Here is a 12,030-nt window from a genome sequence, read left to right on the forward strand (position 1 = left end):
ACTATGCCCGGAACCAATTAACCTCGATGGAAAGATTTACTGTATTGCACTAAAGACACGCAAGGAATGTTTGCTTAACACAGATTTGGTTCCACAAATACATTTAGCCTCCCCCCCCGACCATGCTGCTGCAGTGTCGGGGAAAGAAAAAAAAAAAAGCATCGTAACTTTTATGCCTCCTGGTGTTGTTCTTGTTTCATAATAAAAAGCCGTAAATCAGGTGGGATATTTACGCGGTGAATGTCAGCGTAAAAGATGCTCGCTGTCACGCGGACGTATCACGGCCGACGCTCAGGCGCCATCTGTGCGGCCGGCTGACATTTTGCATCCGTGGAAAAAGAAGAGAAAAAAAAGAAAAGCTAATTAATTCCCGTCTGCACCTGACAGTGCCCCCCCCCCCCCGCCCCCCCCGCCCGCGCGACGGAGGAAGAGAAGAAAACCGCAAACAATCTTTCCAACAAGTCGGCCTTTGTTTGTGGAGTCGAATGAAAGGAGGACTCCATTCTCTTCCAGCGTGCAGTGTTTACTCTGCCTGGGAGAAAATCCCTCCTCGGTTATGATTATGCACGCCGGGTCGTCACGCTGAGAGCTGTTTGCATCCGGGATGTGTTTTCTAATTGAGGTCAAGTCTACGTAAAGCGAAAGCCGAGAGGCGGCGATAAAAGCCCTCGTCTCCCGCTGCGTGACGCCCTCCTCCTTCAGCCTCGCAAAGGTTACCGTATTTTCCCGACTACAGAACGCACCACGAATTGATTAACGTGGACCCCGATTTAAACAAGTTGAAAAACTTATTGGGGTGTTACCATTTAGTGGTCAATTGTACGGAATATGTACTGTGCTGTGCAATCTACTAATAAACGTCTCAATCGATCAGTCAATTAAAAACCACGATACACGACGCACCCACCACGTTTTACAAGGACAAAATAGTTCTCCTCATATTAGCCGCACCGGATTATAAGCGGGAGATATCGTTGTGAATATTAGCGTTTGAAAAACAGCTAACTTCAACAAAAATGTTATAGTAAAATAGTAGGGATGTCCGATAATGGCTTTTTGCCGATATCCGATATCGTCCAACTCTTAATTAACGATACCGATATCAACCGATACCGATATATACAGTCGTGGAATTAACACATTATTATGTCTAATTTGGACAACCAGGTATGGTGAAGATAAGGTTCTTTAAAAAAAATAAAAAAAATAAATAAAATATTATAAATAAATTAAAAACATTTTCTTGAATAAAAAAGAAAGTAATACAATATAAAATTGTTACATAGAAACTAGTAATTCATGAAAATGAGTAAAATTAGCTGTTAAAGGTTAGTATTATTAGTGGAGCAGCAGCACGCACAATCATGTGTGCTTACGGACTGTATCCCTTGCAGACTGTATTGATATACACTATCGTTCAAAAGTTTGGGGTCACATTGAAATGTCCTTATTTTCAATGAAGATAACTTTAAACTAGTCTTAACTTTAAAGAAATACACTCTATACATTGCTAATGTGGTAAATGACTATTCTAGCTGCAAATGTCTGGTTTTTGGTGCAATATCTACATAGGTGTATAGAGGCCCATTTCCAGCAACTATCACTCCAGTGTTCTAATGGTACAATGTGTTTGCTCATTGGCTCAGAAGGCTAATTGATGTTTAGAAAACCCTTGTGCAATCATGTTCACACATCTGAAAACAGTTTAGCTCGTTACAGAAGCTACACAACTGACCTTCCTTTGAGCAGATTGAGTTTCTGGAGCATCACATTTGTGGGGTCAATTAAACGCTCAAAATGGCCAGAAAAAGAGAACTTTCATCTGAAACTCGACAGTCTATTCTTGTTCTTAGAAATGAAGGCAATTCCACAAAATTATTTGGGTGACCCCAAACTTTTGAACGGTAGTGTATACCGTATTTCCTTGAATAGCCGCAGGGGCGTTAATTAATTTAAAACCTCCTGTCACACCTGCGTTTACCGGAAACCGGCGGGATGGCCGTGCATGCGGTAATTATTTTAAAACCTCTTCTCACTCCGGCGTTTACCAAAAGGAATCCATAAAATTTAGGCGTGCGCTTTGAGTGTGATGTAAGCATACCATCATGAAAAGCACATTTAATTAAAAAAAACGTTATGGTCTTACCTGTACTTATAAATGGAGTCCATTTGCAGCTCCTTCTGACCAAAAGCATCGATAACTTGTTTATAGAAGTCTTCCTTATTTTCTTTCTTCAGTTTTAAAAGTCTCTGTTTCGATGGAGATATTCCTTTAATTATTACCTCCTGCTTCGATTGAAAGTCCAGTTTAGAAAACTGTTTTATTTTATGTATGTAATCCTCCATTTTAAAAGTTCAGGCAGAGGACAGAAAAAAAAACCTCTTGCTGCGTGTGTTCACTTCTTCTGCAGTACCGGAAGTCGCAAGAAGGATCACTAGCGCGGCAGCGCCCTCTACCACCAGGAGGCGGGAGTCATTTAATGACTTATACAGTATTTCACACACGCAGCTACGGTATATTAATAAAACATAGCTGCTTACTGTTCTCTTTAGCATACTGTACAGGTATTCAATAGCTTGGACCTTAAATCCTACTGAAAAGCTCTTTATCTTTTTTCCTTTGTGCGATTGTAAACTACTGAAAGCAGTTTCCTCCATTTTGAAAATGAGGACAGATGCGTCACTCGTGACGTAACGAATTTGACCCGGTGGAAGTTCTAGCCATATGCTAAATATTTTGCGAAACGAGTTTGACCCGGCGAAAATTACAGACATGCGATAATAAAATTAATATTTTGCGAAACGAATTTGATCCAGCTTCAATAATAAACCGGCGATAAGGCCAAGCATGCGTTAATTATTTTGAGAAACGAGTTTGACCCGGCAGTAATTCTAGACGTGCGAATACTATATTCCCTGCGCCAATTCAAGGAAATACGGTATATATATATAATGTAGGAACCAGAATATTAATAACAGAAAGAAACAACCCTTTGGTGTGAATGAGTGTAAATGGGGCAGGGAGGTTTTTTGGGTTGGTGCACTAATTGTAAGTGTACCTTGTGTTTTTTATGTTGATTTAATCAGGCATGTGATTTGACCACAATGAAAAAGACTGAAAAAACTTACGGTGGTCTGGGGGACGAAGGCCCCCAGCCAGGTCCAGGGGGGGGGACAAGGGGGGCAACGCCCCCCGAAGCTCCTGGTTTTTCACCAATTTAACATGCTAAAATTAACAAAGACAGCACCATTTGAAGAAAATATTTTAGTGTTTAAAGACATGAAAACATCATTAATAGAACATACATAACCCAATTATCCTAATGAATCACTGTGTATGGTTCAGTCCCAACAGTATTTAGTCACTAATATTTACATCTTGTGTTCATTTCACATCCACAGGTGTCACTTTGATCAGTGTTATTATCTACACTTTATTTACAGTATTACCACATTACTTCAGTTCATGTAATGTAAACATTTCATTCTTTTCACCAAAATAGGATATACATTTATGAAAATAATTAAACATGTTTTGTATTGTTTACTCATATTTGAAAAGAGGAAATAATAATAATGTGAGGACACTGACATATTGCATGAAACAAGTGTGAAAATATTTACTTTCAAGTTTCAAGAGACTACATAAGAACTTAATATTACAAAATAGTATTATATGCAAATTTATTTCAAATAAATTGTTAACCGGATTCAATAATGCGACTCTTTGAATTTCTGTAATTTCATAATATATTTTCACGTGGCTTTTTATTTTTAGAAAAACCCATTTATATTTCGCTAAGCAATAATTGGTTAATATTTAAAACAAACATGCTATTTCGCAAGCACATATTTTTTTAGCTTACCTCATTATTAACAACCCTGTCTGCAACTGAAGTGGGTGGATCTTTCCTCTCCATGTAAACAAAGGATGAAGTCCGTAAGGTTTGCTCACTTTCGGGTGACATCCAAAAGTACCAGCTAGTGAAAAGTTTGTCTTCCTTGCTTCAAATTGTTTCATATGTTTTTGGCGTTTCGCATGAACTTCCAAAGCCTTGAAACCTCGTGATCCATAGTCAATATTAACATGACACCACGTGTACAAAACCTTTCCGGGACGATCGATTTTCCGAATAAAATCACCGAACAAAGTCGTAACTTCCTTCTTCCCAACAGTATCAGTGATTTCCCTTTCCATCCAGTCCCATCCAAACTTATTTTTGACATGTTTATCAGTTTCTTTTACTCGTAAAGCGTCCTTTCTCTCGAGAACCGACATCGTTTGCATACGGAAAATGGCCGTAATAACCATTATGAATGATGACGTTATTAACGTCATCATTCATAACAGATGTCCTGATTGCTCACAAGGAACATATCGACCAATCAACTACAGCATAATATAAACTACGTCTCGAATCTTGATTTAGGGTCGGAAAAAAAACGGAAAAACGGGAGATAATTTTTCCCCCCCCCCGAGATTAAAAAAGACGGAATTCCGACTTTAGACGGAAAAATCACATGCCTGAAACCCTTTTTTGTGAATGAGTGCAAATGGGGGAGGGAGGTTTTTTGGGTTGGTGCAGTAATTGTAAGTGTATCTTGTGTATTTTATGTTGATTTAATAAAAAATAAATAAATAAACGATACCGATAATAAAAAAAACGATACCGATAATTTCCGATATTACATTTTATAGCATTTATCGGCCGATAATATCGGCAGGCCGATATTATCGGCCATCTCTATAAGATAGTGTTTGTTTGTATGAACAAATACTGGTCAAAATAACAAGGGTGGACCTTGTTGTGCGAATGCTCCAAAATTCATCTACCGTATTTTCCGGACCATAGGGCGCACTGCCGATGAATGGTCTATTTCGATCTTTTTCCATATATAGGGTGCATTAAAGGAGTCTTTTTTTTCTCTTTTCTCTAAATGTAAAACACTTCCTTGTGGTCTACATCAGTGGTCCCTAACCACCGGGCCGCGGCCCGGTACCGGTCCGTGGATCGATTGGTACCGGGCCGCGCAAGAAATAAAAAAACAAACAAAAAAAAAAAAAAAATATATATATATATATATATATATATATATATTTTTTTTTTTTTTTAATTAAATCAACATAAAAAACACAAGATACACTTACAATTAGTGAACCAACCCCCCAAAAAATAAAAAAAATTAATAAATAATAAATAACTTCCACAATTCCCACATTCTTCAACCCGTTCAAACCATTCCACCTTTGACACATTCCACCAATTCAAACTACACTTTTTCCAAGTTCAAAAAAATTCCAGATTTTCCCGAAATTCCTTAATACCATTTACTACATCAACATTTCTTGCCCGATTTAAGTAATTCTAACACCAACCAATTCAGCTCATTCAAGTTCTTAATCATTTTTTAAAAAATCCCGCTTTTCCCCAAATTCCCAAATTTCCATGAAGTTCCCATTGAAATGAATGGGACATTTTCCCAAGTTGCACAATTCCCACCTTTTTCAACCTATTCAAACCATTCCAACATTAACACATTCCACTCATCCTGGACATTCAGACTAACACTTTCCCAAGTTCCAAACCAAATTCCAGATTTCCTGGAAATTCAAACTCTTCAACGTTCAAACCATTTCAGCGTTTAAACGATTTAAACCATTTCTACATTCATTCTACATTCCATTAGCATTGCAGTTCAGTGTCAGCTCTTCAACATTCCAACAATCAAACTATTCTTACATTCCCACTGCATTCTATCAGCATTTCACTTCAACTTCAGCATTGGAGGATTCACACGCAATTCCTTCAGGAATTGCCTCTTCTAGTTCTTCTTCTTCTCCAGATTTCGGCCCACTCTACCGTCCACATTGTTCAGCCTATTCGGGGAATCGCGGGCTTTTCCTTGACAAATTCCAAAAATTCCCAGATTTCCCAGAATTCCAGGTTTTCCGGGACAATTTTCCGAATCAAAATGAATTGGCCATTTTTCAAACTTCCACCAGTTCCACATTTTTTAACCGACTCAAAACAGCAGCTTGGAATTTGGGACATGCTCTCCCTGAGAGAGCATGAGGAGGTTGAGGTGGGCGGGGTTGAGGTGAGGAAGGTGTAGGGGGTAGCGGGGGGTGAATATTGTAGCATCCCGGAAGAGTTAGTGCTGCAAGGGGTTCTGGGTATTTGTTCTGTTGTGTTTATGTTGTATACGGTGCGGATGTTCTCCCGAAATGTGTTTGTCATTCTTGTGTGGCGCATATTTGTAACAGTGTTAAAGTTGTTTACCCTCAGTGTGACCTGTATGGCTGTTGACCAAGTATGCTTGCATTCACTTGTGTGTGTGAAAAGCCGTAGATATTGTGTGACTGGGCCGGCACGTAAAGGCAGTGCCTTTAAGGTTTATTGGCGCTCTGTACTTCTCCCTACGTCCGTGTACACGGCGGCGTTTTAAAAAGTCATACATTTTACTTTTTGAAACCGATACCGATAATTTCCGATATTACATTTTAAAGCATGTATCGGACGATAATATCGGCAGTCCGATATTATCGGACATCTCTAGTTAGCATATTAGCTAATGCTAGCGACGCTAGCTTGATTACATTAGGACAGCGTGTACAAATATGCATGCAAACATCACACATGGGACGCTTTAGTGAGCATGAACAGTTTTAGTTATATTGTAAAACTTACAAACGTTGCCTGGAGTGATGAATGAAGAATCCATACCAGTCTAAATGCTATTGACAGCTGGTAGACGAACAACCGCACTCCGGTTGAAAAAAATAAATAAATAAAAAACACGATGCTCGCCATAGATGGCGCCATAGGACAAACAATAAAAACTTTTTTAGGTGTATTTGCTGTTTTTTTGGTTTGAACTATTTTTTTAGAACGACTGTTATGGAGCCAGAACACTGCCAGTAAAGTTTGATATCGAATAAAAAAGAAAGAAAAAAAAGACTTCTTACTGGCAGTGTTCTGGTTCCATAGTATTTTATACTTTTTCATAACATGGTCACTACTGCCTACTTTCTCTTGTTATATTCTTATTTTACTGTTATATTTGTATTCTCATTGTTGCTTTTTATTTTTATTCTTATTGTAATATTTCCATTTACACCCCCATTATTTACTTTTTAAATTCAATCTCAATTATGTACACTGCTGCTGGAATTTTTTTATTTTCCTGAGGGAACTCTCCTGAAGGAATCAATAAAGTACTATCTATCTATCTATCTATCTATCGTGAAGAATGCATATATATATGTTTAAGAGTTATTTCTTTTTAATTCATAGTCATGTGTGAAGCAGCTAGTATTTTCCATTTGGCCCCCTCTCTATTTCTTATCTTATGTCCGCAAGTAAACTATGTGTGTTACCTTGAGGGCCTGCACTGTATGAAATGGAATACTCCCTTTTGTCGTATCTGTAGTGGAACAATGAAGCCGTGTTCCTTCTCAGACAGGTGGGGGCCTTCTTCGTTTTGCAAGAAGTAGGCTCTTCCGTTCGAGTGTTAGATCAACACGAATGTATTGATTGAGTTGACCTCCCAAAGCTTTGGAATAAACTAGAAAATATTCCTATTCTGTCCTGGTGATCCTTCTTACTCAGTTTATATGTCATCCAAAAGAACTTGGGATTGACCAGTAACTTAAATTCCCTTGGAGGAAGAACTGGTCCGACGCAACACTATCTATCTATCTATCTATCTATCTATCTATCTATCCATCCATCCATCTGTTATCGGAGAGAAATACCTAAATTGGCCGCACCGTCTATTAATAAGCTGCAGGGTGCAAAGTGTATAGTGTGGAATTTACGGTACATTCGCCATCTCGGAGCTCACCTGTCATATTGCAGTACGCCTGCGCGGCCCCCAGGGGTCCGCTCCCGTCCGGATCGATGGCGTAGAAGCCAGAGGAGCCGCCGATCAGCTTGTAGGCCTCGCAGGACGACTCGTAGACGGCTGCGGAGATGGAGGGGTCGGGGGTGTCAAAGAAGGACAATTTCCAACCTTAATAGTCCTATTAAGTCCAAATGAAAAATAATACACCAATTCATAACCTGAATGGGATTTCATCGACCGGTTCCTGATCTCCTTCATCCCTGCTGGACCGCCTATGTCTATGCGGAAGGTTCTGGTTGGGGAATGGGTCGGCTTTTTAAGAAAAATTACATTAATCATGTATAATAGGGAAGGTATTTTTATGGCCCCATTCCTGGCCGGATCTCGCGTGAGAGGAAGAGGAGGGGTTAATAATTTTGCAACGCAGTCTACTGAAAATAATGGAAAGCGCCACTCTCCGTGGCAACCGACGCCGTGGTCAAAGTTGGAATTGCCACATTTTAAGATACTCAAAACGCTACTGTCGTCTGGCGGCTCAGGTGGATCGTGCATGCCACCACTTTCGTCACGTTTCACGTGTCAGGTATGAATCCTCTTCGTACTGTATGTTCACAGATTGAGTCAGTGCTTCTCAATTATTTTCTGGAGGAGAAAACCAAACCTCCATCCCGACTATAAATAGTATCAGTTCTCTATCAAATTGTTATAAGTACCGTATTTTTCGGAGTATAAGTCGCTCCGGAGTATAAGTCGCACCGGCCGAAAATGCATAATGAAGAAGGAAAAAAACATATATAAGTCGCACTGGAGTATAAGTCGCAATTTTGGGGGAAATGTATTTAATAAAACCAAACACCAAGAATAGACATTTGAAAGGCAATTTAAAATAAATAAAGAATAGTGAACAACAGGCTGAATAAGTGTACGTTATATGAGGCATAAATAACCAACTGAGAAGGTGCCTGGTGTGTTAACGTAACATATTATGGTAAGAGTCATTCAAATAACTATAACATATAGAACATGCTATACGTTTACCAAACAATCTGTCACTCCTAATCGCTAAATCCCATGAAATCTTATACGTCTAGTCTCTTACGTGAATGAGCTAAATAATATTATTTGATATTTTACGCTAATGGGTTAATAATTTCACACATAAGTCGCTCCTGAGTATAAGTCGCACCCCCGGCCAAACTATGAAAAAAACTGCGACTTATAGTCCGAAAAATACGGTACACCTCTGCATAACATTCGAGAAAACAAACAAACAAAAAAATATTGATCAACTTGCGACAAAAGAATAACTTTCTATGACAGAAAATATTGAAAGTGCATCAATTTACCTGAAATTAAAAAATAAATAAATCCTTATTCAAACAAAAAACATATTTTTTACCAACTTGAACCATTTGATACTGAAAAATACAGCAAAATAAAAATAAAAGCATAATAATAAATTCAAGTTGATCAGCACATGGGAGCACATTATATACGTCACTTTAACCCCCAAGACAAAAATTAATAAAAACAATGTTTTGAATTAAAAATGAGGAAAGTCAGGATTAGTGGCTAAAATGAGCACGTGCACGTTTTGTCGAGCACAGCTTTTCAAAGTAAGGTGTTAGGGAAATATTTTCCACCTTCAAGCAGAGCGGAAGAGTGTCGGGAGTCCCACTCTCATTTCACTTTGTTCTGTTCAAGGACAAAACACAATGAGTTTTTATCGTTGCCAACACACACACACACACACACACACACACACACACACACACACACACACACACACACACACACACACACACACACACACACACACACACAGTATCTTATTGGTTTCGATGATGAGAAGAGGTGCCAAGAACGAGACAAAGAGAGGGAATGTGCATGTGTCTAAAACACATGCTTAGGTTAATGTTCAGGTTCAGAACTCAGCCAAGGAGGACAAAAGCATGTGAGCTGAGGGACAATCAAGGGCAGACCTGGGCAAATTAAGGCCCGGGGGCCACATGCGGCCCGTTAAGCTTTTCAAATCTGGCCCGCCGGACATTCCCAAATCATTTTTTTTTTAGATGTTTAAAGGCCTACTGAAATGAATTTGTTTTATTTAAACGGGGATAGCAGATCCATTCTATGTGTCATACTTGATCATTTTGCGATATTGCCATATTTTTGCTGAAAGGATTTAGTAGAGAACATCGCAACTTTTTGTCGCTGATAAAAAAAAGCCTTGCCTGTACCGGAAGTAGCGTGACGTCACAGGTTGAAAGGCTCCTCACATTTCCCCATTGTTTACACCAGCAGCGAGAGCGATTCGGACCGAGAAAGCGACGATTACCCCATTAATTTGAGCCAGGATGAAAGATTCGTGGATGAGGAACGTCAGAGTGAAGGACTAGAGTGCAGTGCAGGACGCATCTTTTTTCGCTCTGACCGTAACTTAGGTACAAGCTGGCTCATTGGATTCCACACTCTCTCCTTTTTCTATTGTGGATCACGGATTTGTATTTTGAACCACCTCGGATACTATATCCTCTTGAAAATGAGAGTCGAGAACGCGAAATGGACATTCACAGTGACTTTTATCTCCATGACAATACATCGGTGACGCACTTTAGCTACGGAGCTAACGTGATAGCATCGGGCTTAACTGCAGATAGAAACAAAATAAATAAACCCCTGACTGGAAGGATAGACAGAAAATGGGGCGGTATAGCTCGGTTGGTAGAGCGGCCGTGCCAGCAACTTGAGGGTTGCAGGTTCGATCCCCGCTCCCGCCATCCTAGTCACTGCCGTTGTGTCCTTGGGCAAGACACTTTACCCACCTGCTCCCAGTGACACCCACACTGGTTTAAATGTAACTTAGATATTGGGTTTCACTATGTAAAGCGCTTTGAGTCGCTTGAGAAAAAGCGCTATATAAATATAATTCACTTCACTTCAAAATCAACAATACTATTAAACCATGGACATGTAACTACACGGTTAATGCTTTCCAGCCTGGTGAAGCTTAACAATGCTGTTGCTAACGACGCCATTGAAGCTAACTTAGCAAGGGGACCTCACAGAGCTATGCTAAAAACATTAGCTATCCACCTACGCCAGCCAGCCCTCATCTGCTCATCAACACCCGTGCTCACCTGCGTTCCAGCGATCGACGGAGCGACGAAGGACTTCACCCGATCATCAATGCGGTCTGCGGCTAGCGTCGGATAGCGCGTCTGCTATCCAAGTCAAAGTCCTCCTGGTTGTGTTGCTGCAGCCGGCCGCTAATACACCGATCCCACCTACAGCTTTCTTCTTTGCAGTCTTCATTGTTCATTAAACAAATTGCAAAAGATTCACCAACACAGAATACTGTGGAATTTTGCGATGAAAACCGAGCTTTTTGTATTGGATACAATGTGTCCGAATATTTCCGTTTCAACCATTGACGTCACGCGCATACGTCATCATACATAGACGTTTTCAACCGGAAGTTTCGCGGGACATTTAAAATGTCACTTTATAAGTTAACCCGGCCGTATTGGCATGTGTTGCAATGTTAAGATTTCATCATTGATATATAAACTATCAGACTGCGTGGTCGCTAGTAGTGGCTTTCAGTAGGCCTTTAAGATGGAAAGTTTAGCTGCCATTATGATGTGCAGTGATGTTGTCACGGCGGGGTCGCATCTTTATGCGGGGTCGTTCTCCCGGGATGCAGAACGTACAACTCCGGACAAAGCGTGAAGGTAGGAGTATGATTTATTTAACATAAATCACAGCTTGAACCAAAAACAGGAAGCAAAAGGAAAGCGTGCCGTTCGCACGAAAAGCTAAAGAAACCCAACTTAGCACTGGAATCTAGTGATGGGTCCGGCAACACCGATGCATCAGCGCATGCGTCGAGCTCATAGAGCAAAACCCTGTGTCGGTGCACGTACCGCTTTTAGAAAGTCACGTGACCGATCATGAGCTGTTTCGGTCACGTGACCGATACGCGAACTGTGTCGAACTGACGCCTGCGCGCCAAACTGTGTTTATAAGGAAGCGCATTTGTCAACGAGATGCTGCTGCCAACAGAATCGCCGCACTTCTGTCGTTGGTCATTTGTAATTTATCGTCGTCGGAGATCATGGAGCAGACTCAGGCAAAAAGAAAGACTTCCGTCGTGTGGCAATATTTTGATCATATATCGGAAAA

At 40.1% G+C, this 12,030-nt stretch overlaps 1 protein-coding gene across 4 annotated transcripts in view; it reads right to left on the reverse strand.

Moving 5' to 3' along the window:
• Positions 1-12,030, reverse strand: part of LOC133658960 (contactin-associated protein-like 5) — a 318,220-nt gene that overhangs the window by 91,914 nt on the left and 214,276 nt on the right. For all 4 annotated transcript variants that reach the window (XM_062061522.1, XM_062061521.1, XM_062061524.1 and 1 more), the window contains exon 12: positions 7,846-7,965. In XM_062061522.1, the coding sequence (XP_061917506.1) occupies positions 7,846-7,965 (120 nt within the window). The remainder of the gene's footprint in view (positions 1-7,845; positions 7,966-12,030) is intronic.

The sequence above is a fragment of the Entelurus aequoreus genome, linkage group LG10 (assembly GCF_033978785.1).
Source record: "Entelurus aequoreus isolate RoL-2023_Sb linkage group LG10, RoL_Eaeq_v1.1, whole genome shotgun sequence".
NCBI classification, from domain to species: domain Eukaryota; kingdom Metazoa; phylum Chordata; class Actinopteri; order Syngnathiformes; family Syngnathidae; genus Entelurus; species Entelurus aequoreus.